Below are 26,820 nucleotides of genomic sequence, written 5' to 3'. Positions count from 1 at the left end.
ACATGTACGTAACTGTGAACCCCGGTTAAAGTTAACTGAAGCCTCAGCTCCACAAAATGGATGCTGCCACCACAGACACGAGTCTGACCTCCTGCTGCTGGGAGTCCTTCCAGCGAGGAGAGCTTGGACAAAGGGTTTCCTGTGCGGGGCGGTGTTCGCACCATCCCAGACAGGGTTTTGTGTATCCTGGGTAGGCAGGGCTTTACAGGAAGGTGACTGCGGAGTGGCACCCCGGTGCTCACTACGCATCTGCCGGCTAGAACCAGTTCCAGGGGCGCCAGCCCCTGACCTGGGGAAAGCCCGGCATGGGAGAGGGGTGTAACTACCCCCCTTCCTGGTCCCACCCCTAGGGCAGGACCTAGTCACGTACCCACCCCTTTCTTTAGGATAAAGGCAGGAGCGGGGACCCTTCCAAATTAGATCATCTTTGAATCAAGAATACTTTCTACGAAAGGACTTCGAGACTCTTCTCAAGATTTCTCCCTTGTGGCTAAGGAGTAGTCACCCTGCATCCGCAGGCACCATCTAAGAACTCTGTGGTTTGCTGCATGTCCTTCCTCAGGAATCCGACTGCCCAGCTCGACGAGAACCGGCTTCCCTGGCACCTCTGACCTCTACTCACATCGTCAGCTCAGCTGAGATCTGTGGATGCGACGAGACCTCGAGGGACCGGCTAACATCAAAACCTGCACGATTTCTCAAACCAGCACGACCGCCGAGGGATCCTCTGGTGAGTGCTCTGGGGTCCGAGAAGCCCCGACCCTGAGCAGCCCCAGCATCGAAGTGCAGCCTCCCAGCATCTCCACGATCTGCGTGGGGCCCTTCTGCTCTTTGCTGTTCAGCACGTTGTCTGATCACTAGCCGCTGGCTTGTGACCTCCTTGACGACACCCGACAACCAACGCTGCTGGTCTGGTTGCTCCAGACCGGCCTTTGCTCCCTTCTGCGAGAGGAGCACCCCGGACCCTCCTGGTCCACTCAAGACGCCATTTTAGGCCCACCACGTGGCCCTGAAATTTTCCAAGGCTTGTTGCCCCAGTCCTGGGCCCAGCGACGCCGACAGCATCAACCTTCGTGGGACAGCTCGCACCTCCATCCCGGTCGCCGACAACGCCTCCTGGTCCGTGAGACTGCAGAGCCTAGCGTCGCCCACTCACCTAGTCGAGGTGACGATCATCCGGTGCCCTCCTGGTACCCTCTGACTACTGGCTAGTAGTACGAACTTGGTCCCCTCTGCTTTCAGGTGTCATCCATCTCTGATCCAGGCTTGGATCTCTACGAACTATCTCCACTGGTCGCCGGCCAGCAACTCCTTCCTTTCGGCTCCTGGCTCGTCAGCGAAGACTCCCGACGCCTGTAAAGACTTGTGCAGCCGCAGCCCTTGGGGCTAGGTAACTTCGGCATTTCGGTGCCCGCTTAGCCTCCTTGCTTAAGGGTCCCGAGTCCCTATCGCTTCCGACTTGCCTTATCGGGTCCGCCCGAGACCACTAAACTTTCCGTGCCCTCGGACACTTGTATTGATTGTGCACTTGAAGTATTTTCCTAAGAGTTTTGTTCTGTGCTTAGTACCCTGTCCTCATAAAGAGTACAGGGCTGTTGTGATTCTAATAAATACACTGTTTATTTTCATAACACTTGTGTGGTGTCCTTTCACTTGGGTGTTCAAGGGGTATATGTGATGGTATAACAGCTGGCTTAACACGCCCTCTAGAGTTTAGCCCGAAGACTGCTCGTATCCACGCTACTAGGATAGCTGGTCTAAGGTTGACTTACAACCAATCGCCATAAGGGTCGCTTGGACTGATGCATAGTGATCACTAGAATAGTGAGCACTGCATATCAGGCCAACTTCTCACATCCAGCTTATCCATTACTACGTGCTGCATAGGGCCTACATGACCCCAGACAGAATTAAGAAATATTTTGGGGTGGCTGAGTCGGCGTGCCCTCGCTGTACAACGGACGGGGCGGAGCTGGAACATATGTTATGGTCTTGCCCGGCCCTCCGGGAGTACTGGCAGGCCATTGGAGAGACCCTGAATGAGGTGACGGAAAGGGCCATTGACTTCGACTCGGCGGCCTGCCTTCTGCATTGGTTCCCTCACACGCCCAAAAACAAAACCTACAGTAAGTTCATGGATATGGGACTGATGATAGCCAAAAGGGAGATAACCAGACAGTTGAAAGCGAAAACAGGCCCAACGTACAGGAGATGGTACAACGAATTCCTAAAATGGGCAGCTTGCGACAGCACGCACAGATACCAGCTAGCGTGTAGAAACCCTGACCCTAGAGCGTTAGAGTTGGCGACAGCCTGGGAGGCATTAGTACAGGCCCTTAGGGATACCATGCTTACGGAAGAAGAGGAGACCCTCAGCGCAGGCGGGAACAGCACCCAAGCATTACCAAGCGCAGCACAAACTTAGACAGTGGCAGGTTTCAAGTCACACCCTAGGATATTCTAACACGAGACCCTATGAGCGGAGGGGGGGCGGGGGGGGAATGACGTTATTCAGGGACGGGGTAAAGGGGGGGTTATATAGTTCAGTTAAGTTAGGACAGAAAAGTAGACATGCACACTTTAATGCGAAAACAAATGATCCTAAACGTCGCAACCAGACAAACCTTAGATCGACCATCATCTGCTGCCGCCCGACCTCCGGGTAATGGGTCCACAGGCTGTGTATATCATGACGAAGAATGATTGATGATAATGTGTCACAGAAATAATATGACTATATGTATCCTGGTCTGAGCTCTGTATGTCTACAATAAAAATTACTTAAAAAAAAAAATGAGTTCGGTGGCCGCGGTTCGGAAGGGGGGGGGGGGGGAGGCAGTATAGACAATATATAAAGCAGTCCTAAGATTATCAATTACTCGCTAATCAATTCAGGATAAGAGGTCTAATACACACGTTGCTAATTAACCCCTTCGATGCTCATGACGAGATGAGCTCGTCATGAGGCACAGTGGAGCTGTGCTTATGACGAGCTGAGCTCGTCATGAACAATGGTATTCAAAGAATGTCAGCACAGGAGGGGAAAAGTCACAGCAGCCAAGGTGTTAAAAAGGTCCAATAATTAATGTCCATGTTCCGCAAAGTTAAGATCTAAAAGTTCCAGATAAGGCAAATTATGCTCACTCTAATAGCAGAAATGTTTATCCCACAGATTACACCTGAATTGCCGAATTCTATGTCACAGTACCTTTATGCAGGGGACAGCTTCAGAGCTGTGGCCCAGCCCGGCCTCTTAAGGCCCCTGACTGCCACAAGCAGGCCCGCCCGCACGCGTCCCGCGACGCTGGAGCCCCAATGTGCCTAATGTAGTCCAGCAGTGGCGATGGCGGTGATGCAGGACAAGATGCTGGGCAAGTTGCGGCAGGGCGTTTGGCAGCAAGCAGGTCAGTGTTTCAAAAGTTCTAGCAGGGTTCCCGCTCCACGAAGCCCCGATGTGCGTTATAAGTGCCTCCTGGCGCTTTGAACCGCGGTGTCGGCGTGCGCGCCGCAAATGATGCTGGGTAATGTAGTCTACCTATCAACAAGAGACTTCCCTTCAAGCACCTTTTGCATGCCTACAACACAGGACCTGCATACCTCAACCACCGCCTCTTCTGCTACACTCCCACCAGACATCTCTGCCCCGTCCATCTGGCCACTAGACCATGGCCGGAGGAAGATACTTCTACCTCGCTGTGAAGACCTGGAACACCTGCCTTTGCACCTCAAGCAAACACCATCACTGCCTCAATTCAGGAAGCACTTAAAGATCGGTCTCTTCGCTGAACGGCAGATTCCAACCCCCCCCCGTCAAGACCTTAATGGGCGAGTAGTCATGCTTTATAAGAAACTTGATTGACTAGGGGCTGAGTTTATGGCTGCATGCTATATGGCCTAAAGATTGTCAAGAAAGGCAAAGGGACATGGTGTATTGAAAATATTTTATTTAAAAGTATTATCCATTTTCTGACGCAATGCTTTATTAAAATTGGTCAACAATCCTTTACTTGAAGGGTTGTTAATGTTGACAGTAATTTATACTCCCAAGAGGCTGCAATGTTTTATTAATGATGACATGAGCAGCTAAATGCGCAGCCTGGCAACATGAGGGCAGAAGGAGGGTGTCATGCTTCATTGTTGATAATGTAGGGATGTAATGCCTTATTATTGGCAATGTGGGCACATGATTGCAATGCTTCACTAGTCTTGATCTTCCAAAGCAAACTGTCAAAGATTTTTGAGGTTCAACAGAAGACTAAAAGTCGGGGACAGAGTTTCGGATCTGCATTGAAGGGCACAGAAAGAAATTAACTGAAGTCAGTGCGCTGGGGTGGGGCTTCTACGTGCCTCTGCTCTGTCACTTCTGGGGCAGTACAAAGTCAGAGTATACCTATATGGTGCAACTTATTGGCATGTAGGAGCACTGCTGAAAAGTTATCCAGGTCCAGTCTGGCACCTGGGAGCATTCGAAAAGTGAAGAATTTGCGTTTAAAAGTACGCTTCAAGTCAAATCTTCAGAAACTGATGTCTGTTACTACAAGCTAAATAATGATTTACTTAACAGTAACTCCAGTTTCCCAACATTGGTATCCTTTATAGAAACCGTGCTTGATATTATTTATTTTCAGTTGCCAAAGTAGGAATTACCATTACTTTTACAATAGTAATTAGCTGTGTTAAAACAGACACACACCCAACAACAGTTTTGTTTAGCATGACGTCCACCTTACCTGAATTATTCTAAATTTCAGCCAGTAAGATTCAAGTGCTGATCTCCTTTTCACCTAGAGGTCACAATTGACAAAGTTTCTACAGCAGGTCATGCTTGAGGGAGTCCCTGGAAATAAGTCTTCCCCTTTTGCTTCTAAAAAAAACTATTTCACAACATCTGTTTTATCTTCCCTGAACCACAGCCAGCCCCAACATCACCTTCACTCAACTGTGAGTTGTTGCTGGGGTCATTGCAGTGATGACGGAGTACATTTCAACCTGGCTCAAGAGACAAACTTGGGATGTACCAGGAGATTTATAATTATTATTCAAAAACATCAAAAAAGCAGCTGTGGGGACCAGATTGCTCTTATGAGAGTCGTTCCTCTAACAATAGCACACATTGGGGACTAATATATCTATGTCTAGACTGTCTGAATTGGTACCTTGCCTTACTGTGCATCACAATCAATGAGGCTGTGCAACTTGCCAATTTCTGTAGGTATGGAGACACACTGAGTAAGTTCTGGACTGGCCCTTCAGGAGACAGATCGCTGTCCGACTCTGGAGGCTGATTGAGAGGAGGTACTGGAATCTAAGAATCACAGCCTTGGCCATCGTCAATCCCATGATCATCATCTCCATATTTAGATACTGTGGAGCCATTGTCTGTGACAGCCGGACTTTCAAGAGAGATTCCCTGAATAATAGGAAGGGGAAGGGTCTCAATGTGCCAAGAAGTTGCAGCTCTATAGGGAAAAATGGTGGAGTAGATGGCCACTTAGAAGAAATTGCAGCCAGAGCCTGACATGGAGATGGAAAACTGGCTGGTGCTGAAGAGAAAAGCTGGAAGTAGTGGCCAAGTCCAAAAGTATGAAGCATCTGGAGATGGTGATAGGCAGATAACAGAAATGTTGCAGTAAATACTAGCCAGATTTCAGAAAATTACCTGGAACCTGGACTATGGGGAGGAGTAGCAAATGTGGGTTGATCTTAGAAATGCAGCTGCCTGTCCTGAAATGGTGGCTATGGCTAAAGTACAGTAGCCCTAAGCTACAATAGAAAAACTTCCACACTTATGACTATCCTAGTCATTTTGTATAGACCAAACTGCAGTCAATCAGGCAACAGCACCCACCAGAATGTTCTCCCCAGAGGCTCAGGCTCTCAGATTTTCTCGCACAGGAGTGAAACCAACATAATCGCCTGAGGAGCCTCTGAGGGGAGGTGGGTGGGTGCATGTGATTCTATGAAAGACACCAATACTGGAGAACCACAGATTACAGGTAAGTAACTAATGTTATTCTCCAGTATCAGGGTGTTTTTCATAGATTCACATGCCTGAATCAGAGTAGATGGCAGTACAAATCATAATGCTCATAGACGCTCCTTGTATCATGGTACATATGCATGTTTTGTAAAAGAGAATAACATGTAAAATAAGCGTCTAAAAAGAACATAGATGAGGAAGGAGAACAGAGGCTCACCGTATTTGAAAATATTGCGAAGAACTGCTCGTCCCACTGAAGAATCTGCATCACTTGCAGATCCAAACAGTAATGCTTGGTGAACGTATGACTGCTGGATCAGGTTGCCGCTCTGCAGATCTGATGGAGGCACACCAGCGAAAAGAGCTGTAGAAGAGGAGACCGCTCTTGTAGAATGTGCCTGTGGCAAAGACTGTAGAGGTCTTCCCGCTTGCTGATGACACAGACTGATTGCCGAGGACACCGAGCGGGCTACAGTCTGCTTGGATACAGCGTATCCCTGACATAGCCTTCCATAAGCTACAAATAATTGATCTGTCTTTCCCAATGTAGCAGTTCGTTAGAGATAGAATTTGAGACATCTCCTGATGTCTAGGGAATGCAAGGGTTTTTCCGCCGCTGTTTACGGATTAGGAAAAAATGTCTTTAGAATTACTGGCTCATTAAGATGAAAGTCAGAGGGAACTTTAGGCATGTAACTTGGATTCGTACAAAGAACCACTGAATTTGACGTGAATTGTAAAAAAGGAGAATTGATGGTGAACACCTGAATGTCGCTGACCCTACGTGCTGACATCAGTGCCAAAAGTAGAGAAACCTTCCATGAAAGGAACTTGAGAGCCACTTTATGAATAGGTTCAAAGGGGCGACGCATGAGCTGAGCGAGCACCACATTTAAATACCAGGATGGAGGTGGACGTCTAATAAGAGGAAACATTCGGAACAGACCTTTAAAAAATTGTTGAATTATTCTAGCAGAATAAAGAGAGTTAGAGCCATCTTGACAGAATCTGGAAATGGCTGCCAAAAACACCTTCAGTGTGGAATGAGATAAGCCCGATCTAGCCAAATGAAGAAAGAACGGCAAGATCTGTTCAGGTTTAGCATGAATTGGATGTAAATTGGCAGTGACACCACGTACAGAACCTTTTCCATTTAAGCTTGTAAGTCTCAATTGTGGCAGGCGCTCTAGCATTGGCTGAAACCTCTTGACAATCCGCAGGGATACCTAAATGGGCAAATTCAATGTGTTGAGGAGCCAAGCTGCTAATTTCAAAGAATCTGGGTCCGGGTGACAAATTTGACCTCCTTGCATTGTCAGTAGATTCGGTATTGGTGGAAACTGAATGGGATCACACTCAGAGAGGAGGAGAAGCTCGGTGAACCAATATTGGCGAGGCCACCTGGGCGCAATGAGAATGAGGCAACCCGGCTGTCTCTTCGTTTTCCGGATGACTCTGGGAACCAAAGGAATTGGACGAAAGGTGTATGATTATATCTGAAACCAATTTATCGAAAGCGCATCCCCGTATGAGTCCTTGTGGGGAATCCAGCTTGCAAAGTGTGGGCATTTTCAGTTCTGAAGTGTTGCAATCAAGTCCAGGTCGGGGTGACCCCACTCTCGAAAGACTCGGTCTAGAGTTGGTTGATGGATCTCCCATTCGTGATTGGATAATGCAGATCTGCTGAGATAGTCCGCTAGTACATTGGACATCCCTGGAACATGAACTGATGAAAGATTTATCTTGTGATCCAGAGGCCAATCCCAAATCTCCTGGTCTAGTTGAGAAAGGTGGTCCAATTTTGTACTCCCTTGCTTGTTTAAGTAATGCATACTTGTTGTATTGTCTGTCCAGATTAGTACAGCGGACCCCTCAATTACTGTTCGAAATGACTTCAAGGCCAGAAAAATAGCTCGCAGCTTTGGCAGATTTATGTGCCACTTCTTTTGTTGCATATTCCACTTTCCGTTGACAGTCATTCCCTGAAGGTGCCCCCCATCCTTCGAGGGAAGCATCCGTGGTGATGGTATAACTTGGCACTTCCGTCAGAAATGTATATTCCTCTTGCAAATTTTGTTTGAATCCACCAATGAAAGGCTTCTCTCATACGGTAAGTTATGTTGATCCGGTCTTCGAATGACCCCGAAACCTGCACCCATTCGAGGCTGAGTTCCTCTTGTAAAGGTCTCATTCGGAGAAGACAGTTGGGTATCCGAGGGATGCAGGATGAGATCATCCCTAAAAAAGATTTGAACATCCGAACTGAAAGGTACTCTTTTTGTTGTAAGAGGAGAGCCATCTTGCAAATCTTGAGCTGCCTTTCTTTTGAGACGAAAGCCTGAGTGAGCAGAGTGTCTAGTGTGGCTCCCAGAAACAACCTCCTTTGAGACAGAGTTAGATGGTATTTTTTTAGATTAATTGAGAGACCCAGAGACTGGAATAGTGACAGGCATCTTTGAACACGCACTCTTGCTGTTCCTAAAGAACTGGCCTTGATAAGGCAATCGTCCAAGTATAGAAAAATGTGAATGCCTTCCAAGAGAAGATGTGCCGCCACTGGAGCTAACATTTTCGTGAACACATGGGGCGCTGAACGAAGTCCAAATGTGAGAATCTTGAATTGAAAAACCCTGCCAGCCACTCTGAATCTTAAGAACTTTCTGTGCCTGGGTGGTGGCAGGTGGTACGTCTCATTGCTTCCTGGAGGAATCTCGTCCCCGGTAAGAAGACTTTTTTTTTTCTTGTGAGTAATTGTTACCTTACAGTCCGTATGTTTACTGTTTTTATGGTTGATACGGCTGGTTACCTTGAGAGGATTGGTACGGGCGTTGCTGAGAGTAGCCCCCTCTATTGGAAAAAGATCCATGTCCCCTGGCACCACGAAAGGACGATTTACAAAACTGCAGGCTTCCCAGTGACCTTGCAGTTTCTGTATCCTTCTTTATGGCCTGCAGGGCCTCATCAATATGCTGGCCAAAGAGAAACTCCCCTTCATAAGGCATATTGATGATCTTAGCCTGGACCTCCTGGCAAAAGGATGTTTACTTCAGCCAACCCTGCCTTCTCAGCACTGCTGCCCCCGCCAATTGCCTGAAGCCTGTAGATGCCACATCTACTGCTGCGTCGATCATCTCTGCAGAAGTGCACTCCCCTTCATGCAATATTTTTCTGGCTTCTGATCTTTCAGGCTCTGGAAGCTTTTCACTATATGGTGAGATATCCGACCACATTTGTCTATCGTATCTCCCCAATATTGCCAGGGAGTTTGTAGCACGGACAGTAGTTGCAGCTATCGTTGAAACTTTTTTGCCACTTGAGTCCAGACGTCTGCCATCCCTGTCTGGTGGAGCGGTTACCTGTGAAGATGGGTTTCTGGTCCGTCTGAGCCGCTTGGGTGACGACTGAATCCGTCTTTGATTGCCCTATAAAGGCATGCAGGTGAGGTGAGAGGTGCCTTATACTTTGTCTACGCGAGGCAAGACTGCAGGTAAAGAATTTGGAGTGGACATGATTTTTAGTCCCTCTTTCCAGATAAAGTCTATTATTGGAATCGTTTTCACTTGCCTCTGCGGTTGGTCCTTAAAATCATATAGGAAACAGTCATCCTGTTTCGTTTCCATGGAAATTAGGATCTTTTTTGTTGCTCTTTCCATCGGGAGATGGAATCCTCCAATATCTACAGGCGGAGAGTCCGCGGAGGGAGGAGCAGAAGGTGATGGGGTTTGTGTTTGGTACTCATCCCACTCTGACAGTACAGATTTATCATCAACTTCCCGTTCTTCCCTGTCGTCATCAGTGGTAACAGCCTCCTGAGTATGGCGGGATGGTGCCGGAGAAGGTGGAACTGTGGATCGTATTTCCGGTGCTGATATTGGAGAAGATGGTTTTGGAGGTCTAACGTTGTTGCAGATGCTCGAGGGATGGGCGTAGAAGGGAGCGATTCGGTCGATTCAGATGGAGGGAACCGGCGATAGTAGTCGTCCCACATATACTGCAAATTGTTGAGGCGAGCTAACAGCATCTGTGCTGTAGGCACCGTGGCATGAGCCTGACCTGTAGGCTCAAGAAACTGCTCTTCCTCCTGATCTTCGTCTTGAAATTTTATAAGCAGCTCAGATGACTCCTGGCTGTGCGGAACCTCTCATCCACATCAGATTGTTCTTCATCCTCTTCAGAGTCCAAAAGTTGATCAGGCAACTTCAATGGGGAGAGGGTCGCTCAGGAAGAGCCCCGTCTTTCCAATAAAGAAGCCGCCATAGATGGCGAGGCTATCGAGGCTGTAGACGGTGCAGCAGACCAAACCTGTAATTCCCTACACGATGAAAGAAGAGGCATCGGCGGACGAACCGTTTACGGTGCTGTCGACGGAGATAGTGAATGGACTGTGGCCACCGACGTGACAGTGAACTTTGTCGACGGGGCAATCAGCGTTGATTATGTTTTCGACGACGAGGCAGTCTTTGTCGACGATGGAAATCTCGTCGACGGGGAGGTCGACGACAAGGTGATCTTTATTGACAAGGAATCAGTCGATGGGGTGACTTTCGTCGACAGGATAGGTGTCGTCGAGATGTTCTTTGTCCACGATGCCCTCGTCGACGGTACCTTCCTACCCTTCATAGAGGATGGGGCGACAACAATCGATGGCAATATCTTTGTCGACGAGATGGGTCGAATTGAAACTTAGACGAGCAACCACGGGGAAGAAGCCGAAGACATCATCATTTTAGGCCTCGACGATACAAAGGTAACCGTCAACGTTGAGGAAGCGTCAGTGATGTTGATCGTCGATGGAGGAGCCGCCGACGACGCGGTCGTCGGAAAGGTCGTTTTCGGAGGTAAAACTTTCTGTGACCCTCTTTTAGATGGCAAAGACTTTCCAGACTTTCTCGGGGGCGTACTAAGTTCAGATCTTGAAGGTGGAGAAGCCTTTTTTGCGGGAGATGAAAAAGGCAAGCTAGAATCCTTGGTGGATTGAGCTTTTCTCGACACCTTAGCCCCAGGAGAAGATACCTCTTCCTCAATCTTCCTCTTTCTAGAGGAAATAGTTGACCCAGAGGCCACACTTCCTACCTCAGATAGGGGGTTGTCCTGGTCCTTGATCTTCTGCAGCCACAGGAGAAGACTACCTTCCCTGTCTCTGAGGGTCTTCTGAGGAAAGGTCCTGCAGATCTTACAATCCTTTACCTCATGGTCTGGGTACAGTCAATAAATACATTTTTTGTGGGGATCTTCCTTAAAAAGCCTAAGCTTCCCACAGGATTCACAAGGCCTGAACGGAGATTTAGAAGATGGCAGCTTTAAAGTAGCTAAAAACCAGCCACAGTTGAGAAGTACTGAGCAGAGCTCAGGGAGACTCCCTTTACACGATGTGCGATAGAAAATTTGAGATCCTGAGCCTCTGGGAAGAACATTCTGGTGGGTGCTGTTGCCTGCAGTTTGGTCTATACAAAATGACTAGGATAGTCATAAGTGTGGATGTTTTGCTATTGTAGCTTAGGGCTACTGTACTTCCTGATTGGTTATTACCAAGGTTTTTGGTTATATGCATATTTTTGCTTTTTTATATACCGTGGGACTCCCACTCTGACGACGGGGAAGGATTCAGGCATGTGAATCTACGAAAGACACCCCAATACTGGAGAATAGCTATTATTACTCCACTGCCTCATTACTAGCATCATCACCACAGTATTCCTAGACTACTTGACTATCCAACAGCTGGAGGTTTCAGAGTGATGCAGGTTACGTGAGACTACCAGAAGTAGAGCAACAATCCTCACTAGAGGATTGCAGGCATCAGTGTGATAAAAGATGTAGGTGGCAACTAATATACCATTGATAAAGCGGTTGTGGACAGGTCAGCCATTGTTGCTAACGTCAACAATGAGGTTATTAGGAGGTGCAGTCATCATAGCTGTCACTGGCGGAGTGTCAACGGGGTTGTAATTTCCTTGATGGGTGTCAAAGACTATTTACTCATTGCCAGATGACCCAGCAGTTGCCGATGATACAGTCTATAAAAAAAGATGTATGCACCTTCTCTAGAGTGGCTGTTGACAATGCAGCAGATGCAAAGATTAAAAGAATGCATCCTATCAATACGAGGAGTTAGGGTCCTTAAGAGCAGAGCCAGAAGTTGTCAAGAGTGTCGGAAGATAAGGCCCTTAAAAGATGACTGAAGGAAGCAGGATTAATTTGTTGTTGCCTCACCATCGAAGCAAGAGACAGAAATAAGATTCCTGACACACACACCCACACCCTCCCTCCACCCTCACCCCCTACGGAAGAGGAAGCTTTCATCACAGGAGTCATCCTCCGGCATCTTAAAGAATGAAAATCTTATATGTACTGCACTTAGCAGAAGATCTATCTTAAGAAAACAGTACAGGAATTTGGTGTGATGATCTTCAACTTACACCTTTGTTGACCGTTAGGACTATCAGGTCTTGAAGAGGCTCTTATTTTTAAGGTATGCCTACCATTTCAAAAAGCAGTGTTAGACAAAGCCCAGTAGTTCAACTATGAAAACAAAATAACTAATTAAATCTGTAATGCCCCAGGGAAAATTGCAGAAAAACACATCAGATCTGATCATTCACCATAGGAGCAGCACATAGTCTGAGCAGTTGCTAGTCTTGACAGCTAAGCCTTTGGGAGAGTGAAGCTCTGTGTATCTCATTAGCCAGGGTTCAGGTCATAAAATAAGGTGGACAACCTACATATACACTACGGATTTCTCAATGTTATCTAAGGCAAATAGGTACACTGCTACGTTAACACTGGTAACAGAGGGTTCCTAGTCTAATGTCAGAACAATTCAAACATGCAAATATACGCAAGACACCATGTTTGAAAGCAGGTTTTTCTCAGGTAAAAAGAAACAAAAACAAAAATCAAAAAAACTAAGGTAGATGTCTTATAATTCTCATTTTGTAATGAGCGAATATATCACCCCTTAAGGGTTTTAAAGGAACCAGGGGCTATCACAAAGATTAAGTGAGCTATTGCCCAGAGTCACATGATGCTGAGCTGAACTGAACTGAACTGAGCTGCCGCCAGCGATCAAACCGAAGGCCCCGCTCTCCAGAGTCAGTCGCTCTGACGCTGCGCCACACCTCTCCTCTTCAAGGGTTTTAATAGAAAATCTCACTGACAGGACCCGCCACAGTATGGCACTGTGGGAAAAATGAGAGCAATTTGTAAGTGTACTAAATCCTGTGTTAACCAGTCCCTTTAAAAGAACATTAACTGATGAATATGGCGGTCCCTTGATGGGGAATGGGATTTACGCAGGTGCGTTCACTCTATATAGGATTAATACAAAAATATGGCACTAGACTTAAAAATGTATTATGGGGTATTATAAGTGGGGACTGATCAGGTAATTTAAATATGGTCGGTGGAATTTGTTCCATGTTATCATCTCAGCTCAACTATAAGTAGCAACCGCGTCATAAATTCAACGTTATTGTCTAAATAAATTCTACCACAAAAAGCATAATACCTCTTCCTCTGGCTATTTGCCCAATGCTGCAGCGGCTCATAATTATATCCACAACATTCTCTATTGCAGGCAGTGTGAAAAGCAGTTGGTGGCACAGAGCTAAGTTTGATTTCAAAGTTAGAACAGGAAGGCAGAGGTACATTAACAAACATCGGAATTTCCCTTATTTTGTGGACAATCTCCGACAGTGGAACAGTCGGATCCGTTGAGGAAAAAAATCAAGGCTGCCTGAAATGGGTCGCTAACTCCCAGGCTCAGGTTGTTGTAGACAGCATGTAAAAGATTAAATCCTTTCCAGGCCCAGGTTTCACTGAATCTAGTAGAGTATACTTACTGTGCTTCACACTGAACGAATATGCTACTTACCAGTATGTATCTGTTCTTGGCATGGAGGGCTGCTGACATTCATATCTGTGCATAGATCGCCGCCTAGTGTTGGGTCCGGATGATTGCACATTGTTGTCCTGGAAGAGTCTTCAAAGTATCACAAGATATGTGGCTCCTCCCCTGGACTACAGTGCGCATGGGCATCCTCTCCATCCTCAGATTGTTTTTCGCCATTGTGGCAGAGATGGAGTGTAATACAGTGAGTGATGTCCATTCTACATAGTAATACTGAATGCTACAGCTGCTACAGGCGCCGGGGAGGAGGGTGGGCGATATGAATGTCAGCAGCCCTACATGCCAAGAACCGATGCATACTGGTAAGTAGCATATTCGGTTCGAGGCATGTGGGCTGCTGAATTCATATCTGTGCATAGATTATATAGCAGTCCCTCCTGTTAGCGGCGGCTGCCCGTGCCAGCTGCAGCAGTCTGAAAAAGAGTTTTGAGAACAGCCTGTCCTACAGCTGCCTGCTGTTTAGAATGCACATCTACGCAGTAGTGTTTCGTAAATGTTTGTGTGGTGGACCATGTGGCTGCCTTACATATCTCTTCTAAAGGAATATTCCCCAGGAAAGCCATGGACGCTCCTAATTTACGTGTGGAGTGTGCTCTCGGTGGAATGGTTAGTGTGAGTTTAGCCTTAGCATAGCAAATTTGTATACACTTAACGATCCACCTGGCTATTCCTGCTTTGGAAATGGAGTTGCCTTTGTGCTGTGGTGAAAATGCAACAAAAAGCGGTTTTGTTTTTCTGAAGTCTTTTGTTCTGTCTACATAGTACATAAGAGCCCTATTGACATCTAATGTGTGTAGGGATCTCTCTGCAACATTTTCTGGATTAGGAAAGAAAACTGGCAGTTCTATGGTCTGGTTTATGTGGAACTGCGAAATCACCTTAGGCATGAATGTAGGGTTGGTGCGTCATACAACCCTATATGCGTGGACCTGTATGAACGGCTCTTGAATGGTTAGGGCCTGGAGTTCACTAACTCTTCGTAGTGAGGTAATGGATACTAGGAAAGCCACTTTCCAGGTTAGAAACTGAAGCTCACAAGAGTGTAGAGGTTCGAAAGGTGGTCCCAATCAGTCTGGTGAGGACCACATTGAGGTTCCAGACTGGTGAAGGCGGGTGTCTGCGAGGGATCACTCTTTTGAGTCTTTCCAGAAAAGCCTTAATGGCAGGCACTCTGAATAGTGAGAGGTGCTGCCTGTTTTTGCCCAACGTTTGTGCTTGTTACCTGTTTTTGCCCAACATTTGTGCTTGTTTCTTTGTGTGCCGTCAGATCGTCAGCTTATCTGTTTTCCCCCGTTTTGACCTGAATTTTGCCCGACATTTGTGCTTGTTTCTTTGTGTATCGTCAGCTTAACTGTTTTCCCCCGTTTTTGACCTGTATTTTTGCCTGTATTTTTCTGTGCCGTTTCCTCTTAGTGTGCTGACCCCCATTGTGCATTGTGCCTGTCTCCTTCCTGTTTGCCCGCCTACCTCGCCGCCCTCCGCTCTCCCTCCCCGCTCCCGCTTCCCGCCACCGCCATTAGCCCCGCCCCTTTCTCTTCTGTTCCCTCCCCTCTCCCGCCTCCCAGCTGCTCCGCCCACCCGCGCACTTCGCCTTAAATGGCGACCGTGCGAACGCGCAGCGGTCACGCGCAGCGGGCGCGCCGATTGTGCGCCGAAGGCGCGCCAAAGGTAAGCCCGTCTGCGCCCGTCCGCGCCTGGACCGCGCCCAGTGCCAGGACCCCTGGCCCCCGAAGAGCCCGACCAACCCGCCTGACGTACTCCGCCGCCACCCTCACCGCACTCAACACCGGCCGACTCCCAGAATGCCACCAAGCCACACCACGACGCACCCACGGACCTTTCAGCTGCCACGCCTGCAAGTTCTCCTGCATCCGGACCAGACTCGCACCAGCACCCGCCAAGTTGAACACCAGCAGCACCCACCTCAAGTGCATCCTGCTCAACACCCGCTCCGTCCACAGACACGCCATCGAACTCTGGAACCTTCTAGACGCCACAGCCCCTGACGTTGCCTTCCTCACGGAGACCTGGATGAACGCCTCTTCAGCTCCCGACATCGCCATCGCTATCCCAGAGGGCTACAAGATCATCCGGAGGGACCGAAACGCCAACCAGATGGGAGGAGGCATCGCCATCATCCACAGGAACACCATCCGTCTCACGACCTGCACCGACAACACCCTGACCAGCGCCGAACACCTGCATTTCCAGATCCACACCAACCCGAACACCACCCTCAGAGGCACCCTGATCTACCGACCCCCCGGACCACGCACACAATTCAGCGAGGACATCGCCGACTTAGTCAGCCCGCATGCCCTCCCCTCCGCCGACTACATCCTCCTGGGAGACCTCAACTTCCATCTGGAGAACAACAACGACCACAACACCAGCACCCTGCTCGACAACCTCGCCAACCTGGGACTGAAGCAACTGGTGTCCACCCCCACCCACCTCGCCGGACACACACTCGACGCAGTCTTCTCCTCCAGCACAGACATCGACTTCAGCCACGCCACAGAGCTTCAATGGACGGACCACAGCTGCGTCCACTTCACCTTCAAGAGAACGACGACCCACCACCACCAACAACAGGCCGCCCGCAGAAGCTGGAACAAGATCACAGCAGACCAGCTCGCCACCTCCCTGAGCCAGCACCCTCCTGCCAGCTCAGCGGACCCCAGCCAGGCCGCCGACAACCTCACAAAGTGGATCAGCAACTGCGCGGACGTACTCGCCCCTCTGAGGACCCCGCCTAGCAGACCCGGCAGCAAGAAGGCTCCATGGTTCACCGACGAACTCAAGAGCTCCAAGAAGAACTGCCGAGCCCTCGAGAAAGTCTGGAGAAGGGAACCGACACCGGACAACAGGACCTCCTTCAAGCTGGCCACCCGGAAACACCACCAGCTGATCCGCGCCGCCAAGAAAACAGCATTCAAGGACAGGTTGGACAACAACGCACACAACTGCAAGGAACTCTTCAACATCGTGAAAGAGCTTTCCAACCCCAGCGCAGGAAACAACGAAATCACCCCTTCGCAAGACCTCTGCAACTCCCTGGCTTCATACTTCCACAACAAGATCGCGGACATACATAACAGCTTCAACAACCAACCAACGCACACCATGACCGAACAACCACCCCCCACCACCACCCTCCACGCCTGGACCCCGATCAGCACCGAAGACACCATCCGCACGATGAACTCCATCCACTCCGGATCACCGACCGACCCCGGCCCTCACCACGTCTTCAACAAGGCCGACGCTGTCATCGCACCCCACCTGCGAGACATCATCAACACATCCTTCGACACCACCATCTTCCCTGAGAGCTGGAAACACGCCGAACTCAGCGCTCTACTCAAGAAACCAACAGCGGACCCCACCGACCTCAAGAACTACCGCCCCATCTCACTCCTCCCGTTTCCAGCCAAAGTCATCGAGAAGACCGTCAACAAGCAGATGGCCGCCTTCCTCGAGACGAACGGATCCCTCGACCCCTCACAGTCCGGCTTCCGAGCCAATCACAGCACCGAAACCGCCCTCATCGCCGCCACCGATGACATCCGAGCCCTGATGGACAATGGAGAAACAGCGGCCCTCATCCTCCTAGACCTCTCCGCGGCATTCGACACGGTCTGCCACCGCACCCTAGTACGGCGCCTCAGCAACATCGGAATCCAGGACAAGGCGCTGGAATGGATCATCTCCTTCCTCGACGGAAGAACACAGAGAGTCCGCCTACCACCGTACAAGTCAGAGGCCTCCGAAGTCATCTGTGGCGTCCCTCAAGGATCATCTCTGAGCCCCACCCTCTTCAACGTCTACATGAGCCCCCTCGCGGCCATCGTACGCAAACACAACCTCAGCATAATCTCCTACGCCGACGACACCCAGCTGATCCTCTCCCTGACCAACGACCCCACCGCCGCCAGAGCCAACCTGCACGAAGGGATGAAAGAGGTAGCCGAGTGGATGACGACCAGCCGCCTGAAACTGAACTCGGACAAGACGGAGGTCCTCATCCTGGGCCCCTCACCCTCCGCCTGGGACGACTCCTGGTGGCCTCCCGCCCTGGGCACCGCACCCAAACCGACAGACCATGCACGCAACCTGGGCTTCATCCTGGACTCCTCCCTCTCCATGACCAGGCAAGTGAACAACGTCTCCTCGGCGTGCTTCAACATCCTGCGCATGCTACGGAAGATCTTCTGGTGGATCCCCACCGAGACCAGGAAGATCGTCACCCAGGCCCTCGTCACCAGCCGACTGGACTACGGCAACGCCCTCTACGCCGGGACCACCGCCAAGCTCCAGAAGAGACTCCAGCGGATCCAGAACGCCTCAGCCAGACTCATCCTCGACATCCCACGAACCAGTCACATCTCCGGACATCTGAGAGACCTTCACTGGCTCCCCGTCAACAAAAGAATCACCTTCCGCCTCCTCACCCACGCACACAAAGCCCTACACGACCAAGGCCCGAGCTACCTCAACAGCCGAGTCAACTTCTACGCTCCCAAACGCCACCTCCGTTCAGCCAACTACGCCCTCGCCGCCGTCCCCCGCATCCGAAGAGCGACTACAGGAGGAAGGTCCTTCTCCTACCTGGCTGCCAAGACCTGGAACTCCCTCCCGACCGACCTGCGCCTGACCCAAGACCACCTCTCCTTCAGGAAGAAGCTGAAGACCTGGCTGTTCGAGCAGTAGCGGCACCCCCCCCCCCCCCCCCCCCCCCAGCGCCTTGAGACCCTACGGGTATGTAGCGCGCTTTACAAGTGTCATTGATTGATTGATTGATTGTTTTGAAGATAAGCTGCTATTGCGGATAAATGTATACGAATGGAACTGTACGCCAGATTACACCTGTATAAGTGCAGCAAATAACAGATAATGTTTTGAATAGATGCATCCAGTAGGTTAATGTCATTGTTGTTACAATATATGACAAACCTTTTCCATTTAGCCGCATGACGTAAATAATTAATTTACTCTCTTAATTTCTATGCAGGTAAGTACTTAATCAATAATAACTCAATCAGAATGAAAAAAGACAGAGTCCGTGGTGTTAGAGTTTCTAAGGGTTTTATTCCTCATAAAGGAATGGTCTTGATCAGGATATCATGTTCTGACCACCACAGGGGTGTCAGAAGGGATAGAGCGCTGTATTTTATTGACAGTACATAACTTATATACTTAATTCATATCATAGAGAATAATGTAAGAGGCGTAACAGCTGAGAGAAGACAAGATAACAGTATACACGTGATACTAATACGTAATCAAGAGGCGTGAACTAGAGGTGTGTGCTAGAAATGTCACTGATAGGTGACGCAAGTGGGTGGCACCAAGGGGTGGTGCTAACAGAATTGTTGCAATGTCAGCAGAAATCGGAAGCTTGGATGCGCGCGCAGCTGCATGACGTGTGATTAACGGGGTGCAGGGGACTTGACATTTACACTGACGGAAAGAGACAGAAGTCTGGCATGTCAGATCAACTTGTACTTCTATCATATCTGATATCTGATGTTTAGGAACTATACTATCTGGGCGAAAAGGTCTCTAGGGCAGAAGCTATTCTATGCTAACTGTGGATGCGTGTATAAGCGCCTAAGTGTCTACATGTGAAGCGTGGGGCACGGGGCCTTCCGTGGAAGCATGGCAACAGAGGCTATGAATTACTTGCATTGAGACAGGTCGGCCCTTTGGCTCTGCAGCTGGGGAGGATGTTTACAGGATCTAGTAGGCAGGAATGTATTCTCGGGGAGCGGAACAGATAACTCGAAGGTTATAGTCAGTCTTGGCAGAAAACAGGCTTGAGCTGAGCGCGAGGGGCCGCGCTGAAAGTAAGTCAGAGTTCACGGGTACAGAGGTAGCCTGGGCAGAGGCTGCCAGAGTCAGGAGCCACAAAAGAGGTTCGATGGCAGAAATTCAGGGCCTACTCTGCTAGAGCAGGAAAACATGTAAAGTGTACTACAAAAGACGGTGGCATAGCATACTTAGGAACGGACTATATAATCCATTCAGGGTGGATCTGAAAGAGGACAAGTTAACGGTGGACGCAAATGTATTTGCGTCTTCATAGCTGGCACAGGAGGGAAGTTACATGCACTTTAAGCTGGTACATGGAGTCGGTGGGGTACGCGCTAGGGAACATAACATGGCCAAAAATTTAATTTTCCTCACGCATAGCATGCTCTGGTTGTGGGCCGTCTTGCCTCCTTGATGATATTCATACATTCTGGCGGCAAGTTGAGGTAGCCAAATTCTAAGACTTCAGGAGCCAGATCGCCAGGTTGAGCTGTTGCGTATCTGGATGCTGAATGTCGCCATGGCTCTGCGCCAAAAGCCTGGGTGTGAGGTGCAGCCTTTGATGCGGTACCACGGATAGCTCTAGAAACGTGGTGTACCATGGTTGGCGTGCCCACATTGGAGCAACCAGGATGAGTGTCATCAAGTGTTGCCTCAGTTTGCGTGCCACCAGCGGTATTAAAGGTGCTGGGGGAAAAGCGTACGCAAATTTGCCTGACCAGTTTATCCATATCGCATTGCCCTGCGACTGTGGATGTGGGAACCTGCTGGCGAAGCTTTGGCACTTTGCGTTTTCCCTTGTGGCGAACAGGTCTATCTGTGGATGACCCCACTGCTGGAAGTACGGTTGGAGTACTGATGGATGTATCTCCCACTCTTGCATCTGGTGGCTGTGTCTGCTGAGCAGATCCGCCATCTGGTTGTCCTTGCCCGGGAGGTGTTCCGCCAAGAGGAAGATATTCCTCTGAATGGCCCACTTCCACATGCTCTGAGCCAGATGAGACAACTGTGGAGAGTGTGTTCCTCCCAGCTTCTGTATGTAGTACATGGCAGTCATGTTGTCTGTCCCGATCAACACTACTTTGTTGCACAAGTGTACTTTGAAAGCTTTCATCGCCATGAAGATTGCCATCAGTTCCAGAAGATTGATGTGCATCTTCTTTTGCTGTGCTGTCCATTGTCCCGGCACTGTGTAGTGGAGTACATGAGCTCCCCATCCCTAGAGAGACGCGTCCGTCGTCAGTATAATCTGTGGCACAGGCTCTTGGAACGATCGGCCCTTGCAAAGGTTTTGTGGGTTCCACCAATGCAGAGAGTTGAATGCCCGACCGCTCACCAACACTAGGTCTTTTAACTGTCCTTGAGCCTGATTCCACTGACGTGCCAAGCACTCCTGAAGCGGACGCATGTGTAGTCTTGCGTGCGGGACTATAAAGATGAAGGAGGCCATCATGCCTATCAACTGCATGAACACTTTTGCTGGAAGCGAGTGTTGAGGTCTGAATTTTTGTATCAGCAATTGCATGCTGTTTATTCTCGCTGAATTTGGCTGAGCTTTGGCTGCCAGAGTGTTTATTGTCACGCCCAGGTACTGTCGCACGTGGGCGGGCTGAAGATGTGACTTTGGATAATTCAGCAAGAATCCCAGACTGTGAAGAAGATGAATGGTGTGGGACATGTGGCTGGCACACTGCTGCGCCGTCTTTGCTTGAATAAGCCTGTCGTCCAGATAAGGGTAGACATGTATGTGCTGTCTCCTTAGGTGTGCTGCTACTGTCGCCAGGCACTTTGTGAACACCCTGGGTGCCTTCGTTACTCCGAAAGGGAGGACTTTGAACTGATAATGTTGATTTTGAATAGTGAACCGGAGATACTGTCTGTGTAATGGGTGTATGGGTATATGGAAATACGCATCTTTTAGATCCAATGTCGCGAGGAAGTCTCCCAGACTGAGCAACAGCAGAACCTGCTGTAAGGTGAGCATATGAAAATGCTCCGACAGAATGTAACTGTTTAGAGGCCTGAGGTCCAGTATAGGTCTGAGAGACCCGTCCTTTTTGGGTATTAAAAAGTACAGAGACTACACCCCTGAGCCTTGGTCTTCTACAGGCACGAGCTCTATGACCCCATTTTGCAGCATGCTGACGACCTCCTGCTGCAATAAGTTTAAGTGCTCTGCGGACATAGGACGGTGTCTTGGTGGGATGTTGGGTGGAGTGGATGTTAATTCCAGACAATACCCGTACTGGACAATGTCTCTCACCCACCTGTCTGTGGTGATGGATTTCCAGACTGGCAGGAACTGTTGTAGTCTCCCCTCGACAGGTGTTATATGGTCGGGGGCAGTGACAGGTCGTCACTGTTTGTTATTGGCAGAGGATCTGGAACTGTTGTTTCCTCTGCCTCTGCCCTTGATGTTGTTTCCACGATATCCACCCCGGTTGTTCTTATTGTAGGTGGATTGTGTACTTCCTTTATTGTACTGTGTCTGGTGTGTGGACTGGCCTCTTGAAGGGCCCCTAGTATTGGAGCGACAATAGGAGCCACCCCGAAACTGCTGTGACTGCAGAGCCCCCATAGACTTTGCAGTCTCTGTGTCTTTTTTAATTTTTTCAAGGGTGGTGTCAACCTCAGGTCGAAATAAGTAGTCCGGGTTAACTGGCTGATTGAGGATAGAAGTTTGTATTTCTGGTTTGAATCCCAAGATTCTCAACCAGGCATGTCTCCTTAACATAACGCTAGTGTTGATGGCCCTGGCTGCAGTGTCAGCTGCGTCTAGCGCGCACTTGATGGAAGCATTGGTTATAAGCTTCCCTTCTTTGATTAGTAGTTCTGCACCCTCCTTGTACTGATCTGGTAGGTGTTGCAACAGTGTCTCAAAGGTATCATAATGGGACCTGTCATATCTGGCTAAGAGTCCCTGAGTGTTGGCAATGCGTCAGATGTTAGCCGCCTGCGCAGCCACTCTTTTTCCTTAAGTTTCCAGAACCTTTGACTCTTTGTCAGGAGGAGGAGCATCACCTGTAGTCTGGGAGTTTGCTCTCTTACGTGCATTAGAAACAACTAATGAGTCCAATGGCAACTGTCCCCTTATATAAGTAGGGTCCTCAGGTGCCAGTCTATATTTCTTTTCAATCCTTGGGTTTAACACCCTGGCTCTAGTGGTGTCTTTAAAAATGCCACCAACATGCTTAAGGACCCCTTTTAGCATGGGCAGGGTCTTGACTGTTCTTTCTGAAGTGGAAAAGGTGTCGACCAGAAAGTCTTCCTCTACAGGGTCAGCATGTAGCTCGACGTCATGATTACTGGCTGCTCTTTCAATAAGGGCATTAAAGGCAGCAGTGTCCTAAGTAGGAGATGTTTTCACACTGTACACATGAGTGTCAGGGGCAGTCTGCGGATGCCTTGGGTCAGCCGGGTCTGCCCATGGTTGGTTTTGATGATCAGGATCAGTGTCCACATGATAAGGCTCATCTTCATGTTCGTCATTTCCTGCATCTACATCGGAGTATGTTGGTGAAAAATGTTGAGGTTCTTGTCCATAGGAATGAAGGGGTTCCACAAGAGCCGGTGACGTTGTCAAATCCCTCTTCTTCTTCAAGGGACTCTTATATGACTCCATGGGTGTTTCTGGTATTATTTTCCTTTTATATATGGCCAGTCTACCAGTTTCCGAGTCTATGAATTGCCTCGACTCCTGTTCTTCAGGCTCCTCTGTAGCCTCCATTTCCATCGACCGTTTTTTAATGGAGCCGATACCTCTTTTTGGTTCGAACATTTTCGGACGCACTGAGGGTGGCAACCCGAATTTGATTGGTGTCGACGCGGTCTGAACATGTCCGACCAGCTTTGGTGTCGGGGACTTCTTTGGCCCAACCGCTGTAGCCTTATCCTTGATGCGTTGGAGTGACTCCGACACTTCCTTGGCTATGAATGGACTCGGCCGCGTCGACTCGACAGGGTCCTTGGAGCCAGTCTTCGTCTTGTCCGCAGGCCTCGACCGAGGATCTATCCCATCTTTCGGTTCGAGTCTTTTGTGTGTGTCGACTCACTTTGGCGTCGGCCTTGTTGGTTCGACAGCCTTGACCTTGGTCTTCGGTGCCCCAACCGTCGGTTCGATGACCTTCTTGAGCTTTTCGGCATCGACGGCCATTTTCTGTTTCTTCTGCTCCGAGGGGTTTGAGGCCTTGGAGCCGACCAGAGTTAGTTGCACTTTCGGTTTCGGCTTTGGCATTGATGCTTTCGGTTTCGATTTCTTTGGATCGACCGATGGCAGTTTTGAAACCGATGGCTCTTTAGTAATGTTCGAAGCCGGGCCTTTATGCGGGGCTGTAGAATGAGACTATAGATCTTGGGTAAGGCCTAGTGGCGATCCCACGACCTGAGCCTTATTGAGTGCGTCATCGTCGGCCCCCTATAGACGGTTGGGCCTAGCTCCTCGCCTGAGCTATCTTCTACGGCCCCAAGGGCCTCTGCGTTGTCTCCTACCTCTTCGACAACGTTTTTGTCTTATTCTTGCACCTCTTCGTCTTTGGCGTCATACTCCGAGTCATGTCCCGAAGCAGGATCGGACCGGTAGTCCTGATCCTCCAGATCAACGACCTCTTCGTCTTCGGTCCCGAAGATGTTTTCAGGAACAGGCGCTGACCTTTTCGACTTCAATCGAGCCGCGCGTCGAATCCGAAGAGTTTTCTTCGACCTGAACCGGGCACAGGCCATACAGTTGGCTTCGTTGTGATCCGGGGACAGGCACTTGTTGCACACCGGGTGGACATCGATGTGCGGGTATTTTGCATTGCAAAGTGAACACCTCTTGAATGGGCTTCTTTCCATTGTAGATCGAAGATCGGGTCGAGTGTGGAAAGAAAACAGTCTGATTCCTCGATGCCCTCTCGAAACAAAGTTACCGGTACTGAACGAAACGATACCAACGCTGTCGAAAGCCTTTTGGCTTTGTAGAAAGTTTTCCTAACTTGAGCTAAGATAGTAACATCCGAACCCAATAGCGGAAACAAACAAACTGAGGATGGAGAGGATGCCCATGCGCACTGTAGTCCAGGGGAGGAGCCACCTATCTCGTGATACTTCGAAGACTCTTCCAGGACAACAATGTGCAATCATCCGGACCCAACACTAGACGGCGATCTATGCACAGATATGAATTCAGCAGCCCACATGCCTCGAACGTATTTTTTCCAATCCTGAGATTCTATACACAGAAACAACCGAAGGGATTCCATCCCATCAATGGAGGTATATACCAAGAATCAAAAATGAAACAATATCAGAAGCATAACGAGGTCATAATGCCACTGAAATGCAGGCCCACCCACAACCAACCGTGTCACTTTAAATGTAATGAATGAAGCGTAACCCACAATATCGGATGCCAATACAGGATATGCTTGCTATAATAAGAACAGAATAAGGAAACACATCATGAAGCAGATGGCAAGCACACTCAAAACTCGGGCGAAAAAGTAAAAAGAGCAATCAAGAGGCCAAATATTCATATCCCTGTCAGGAATCCATTGTTCTTTACTTACTTTTGCTCTGGCTGCTCCACATCCACAACAGGTGGGCTATCTGGTTTAGGAGGGCTCTTCGGTATAGGTGGGCTTTCTGGTTTAAGTTGAAGCCCAGTAGCACAGGACATCTGAAATCCAGTTGTTTCAGAGGTTGGTAAAGTTGACCGACCAATGCCAGGGAATCCTCTTCCAAATGAAATAAATGGTAGCCTTGGATCACCTCGACCGATGAATCTTAAAATAAAATTGCACATAAAATGAATAATTACTTTAGCTCGCACAAAATGAATTTTACACAAACGTATACTAGACCACTATATCTATGATGAACCTTTACGACTAGTTAATCAAACTCATATTCAACTTTCCAACAGACCCTGCTACTGGGTCTTTGCTAGTAAACTAATCATAGAATAAATAAATGTACTATACTTGAAGGATGAGAGTCTGTACTCTTTCCTGTCACGTGAGAGATCCACTTACCCGAGTCCTCCAGCAGTCGTTCTGGCCCAGTTACCATCACCAGCAGATAATGGTGCAATTTGTGGCACAGCAGGCTTGATCTGAGTGGTCAGACTTTCAGTAGTCCCAGAAACGCCACGTCCAAATACACCCCGACCTAAACAAGAAAGATTTCACGAATTTAGATAGCAGTTCAAACAGAAACACGTCACTGTATCCATCCACTTGAAAAAATATAACTGCAAGGGAGAAGAGGGAAAAATAAAGAGCTGCTCAACCACTGCCTGCAATAAAACTCAGTAAACCGAGCTTTTGAAACATATCAGGGATGATTACAAGTTAGCACCTGAAAGTAGAAAGTTGCCTGGAATTAACAGAGATCTAGGATCCCTTTTCCATCCTGTGAAATACTTTGCAGGTTGTATTACAGTCTACTGGCTGCGTCATATTGAGGCACATGAAAATGTTCTACATTTGCACTTCCCAGTGGTTAAGCGAGCAGAAATCTCTCAACTTTTTCAAGCCAATAACACACATCTTTGTAACGTCATGTCTTGAAAACTATAACAGATTTTCACCAAACCCAAGCAAACACACTTCTTTGAATAAGATTCTACTTTGATACAAATCCATTCAGCCATTTTTTTCTGTAGTCGAGAGCACAAATCATATGGGCGTTAAACAGGGAAATTTACTTTATTTGACCGCTCCTTTATTCCCCCACCCAGGACAATCTGTACTAAACTTGCCAGGCCCAACTTAGATCGGATGCTATAAACTAGTTCTAGTACTTTTGCAGTTGCCCAGAGAAAAATATGCTATTTATGACCATTTCTTAAGTTTGGGAATGTGACACTCACGAAAGGTGAAGCGTCCAGTAGGTCATGATGCCCACAGTATATGATTTATGCCATGGTACTCGTCCTGTGTATTTGACTGTTAAAAAAGTTATTTAACCACAATCAGGATACCGGTAGCCAAATCAGTGAAGTAAGGTAAAATCACACTGAAGATGCTCAAGCATAAAGTAGATTTCACATGTTAAGTAAATATAATACGTAATTTGTGAGGTGGTAAACAATTTTCTCAGGTGTCTTTCACACTAATGTGGTAATGAACTTGGAATA

At 48.5% G+C, this 26,820-nt stretch overlaps 1 protein-coding gene across 1 annotated transcript in view; it reads right to left on the bottom strand.

The window, feature by feature from the left end:
* Positions 1 to 26,820, bottom strand: part of PIWIL2 (piwi like RNA-mediated gene silencing 2) — a 2,549,426-nt gene that overhangs the window by 2,170,945 nt on the left and 351,661 nt on the right. Inside the window, exons 5-6 of the mRNA XM_086944806.1 lie at positions 25,715 to 25,850; positions 25,250 to 25,465 (exon numbers count right to left, since the gene is read on the bottom strand). Of these exons, the coding sequence (XP_086800932.1) occupies positions 25,250 to 25,465; positions 25,715 to 25,850 (352 nt within the window). The remainder of the gene's footprint in view (positions 1 to 25,249; positions 25,466 to 25,714; positions 25,851 to 26,820) is intronic.

Source organism: Lissotriton vulgaris, chromosome 11, assembly GCF_964263255.1.
Source record: "Lissotriton vulgaris chromosome 11, aLisVul1.2, whole genome shotgun sequence".
NCBI lineage: Eukaryota > Metazoa > Chordata > Amphibia > Caudata > Salamandridae > Lissotriton > Lissotriton vulgaris.
Note: the sequence above shows the minus strand (reverse complement) of the source record. Positions and strands in the feature narration are given on the sequence as shown.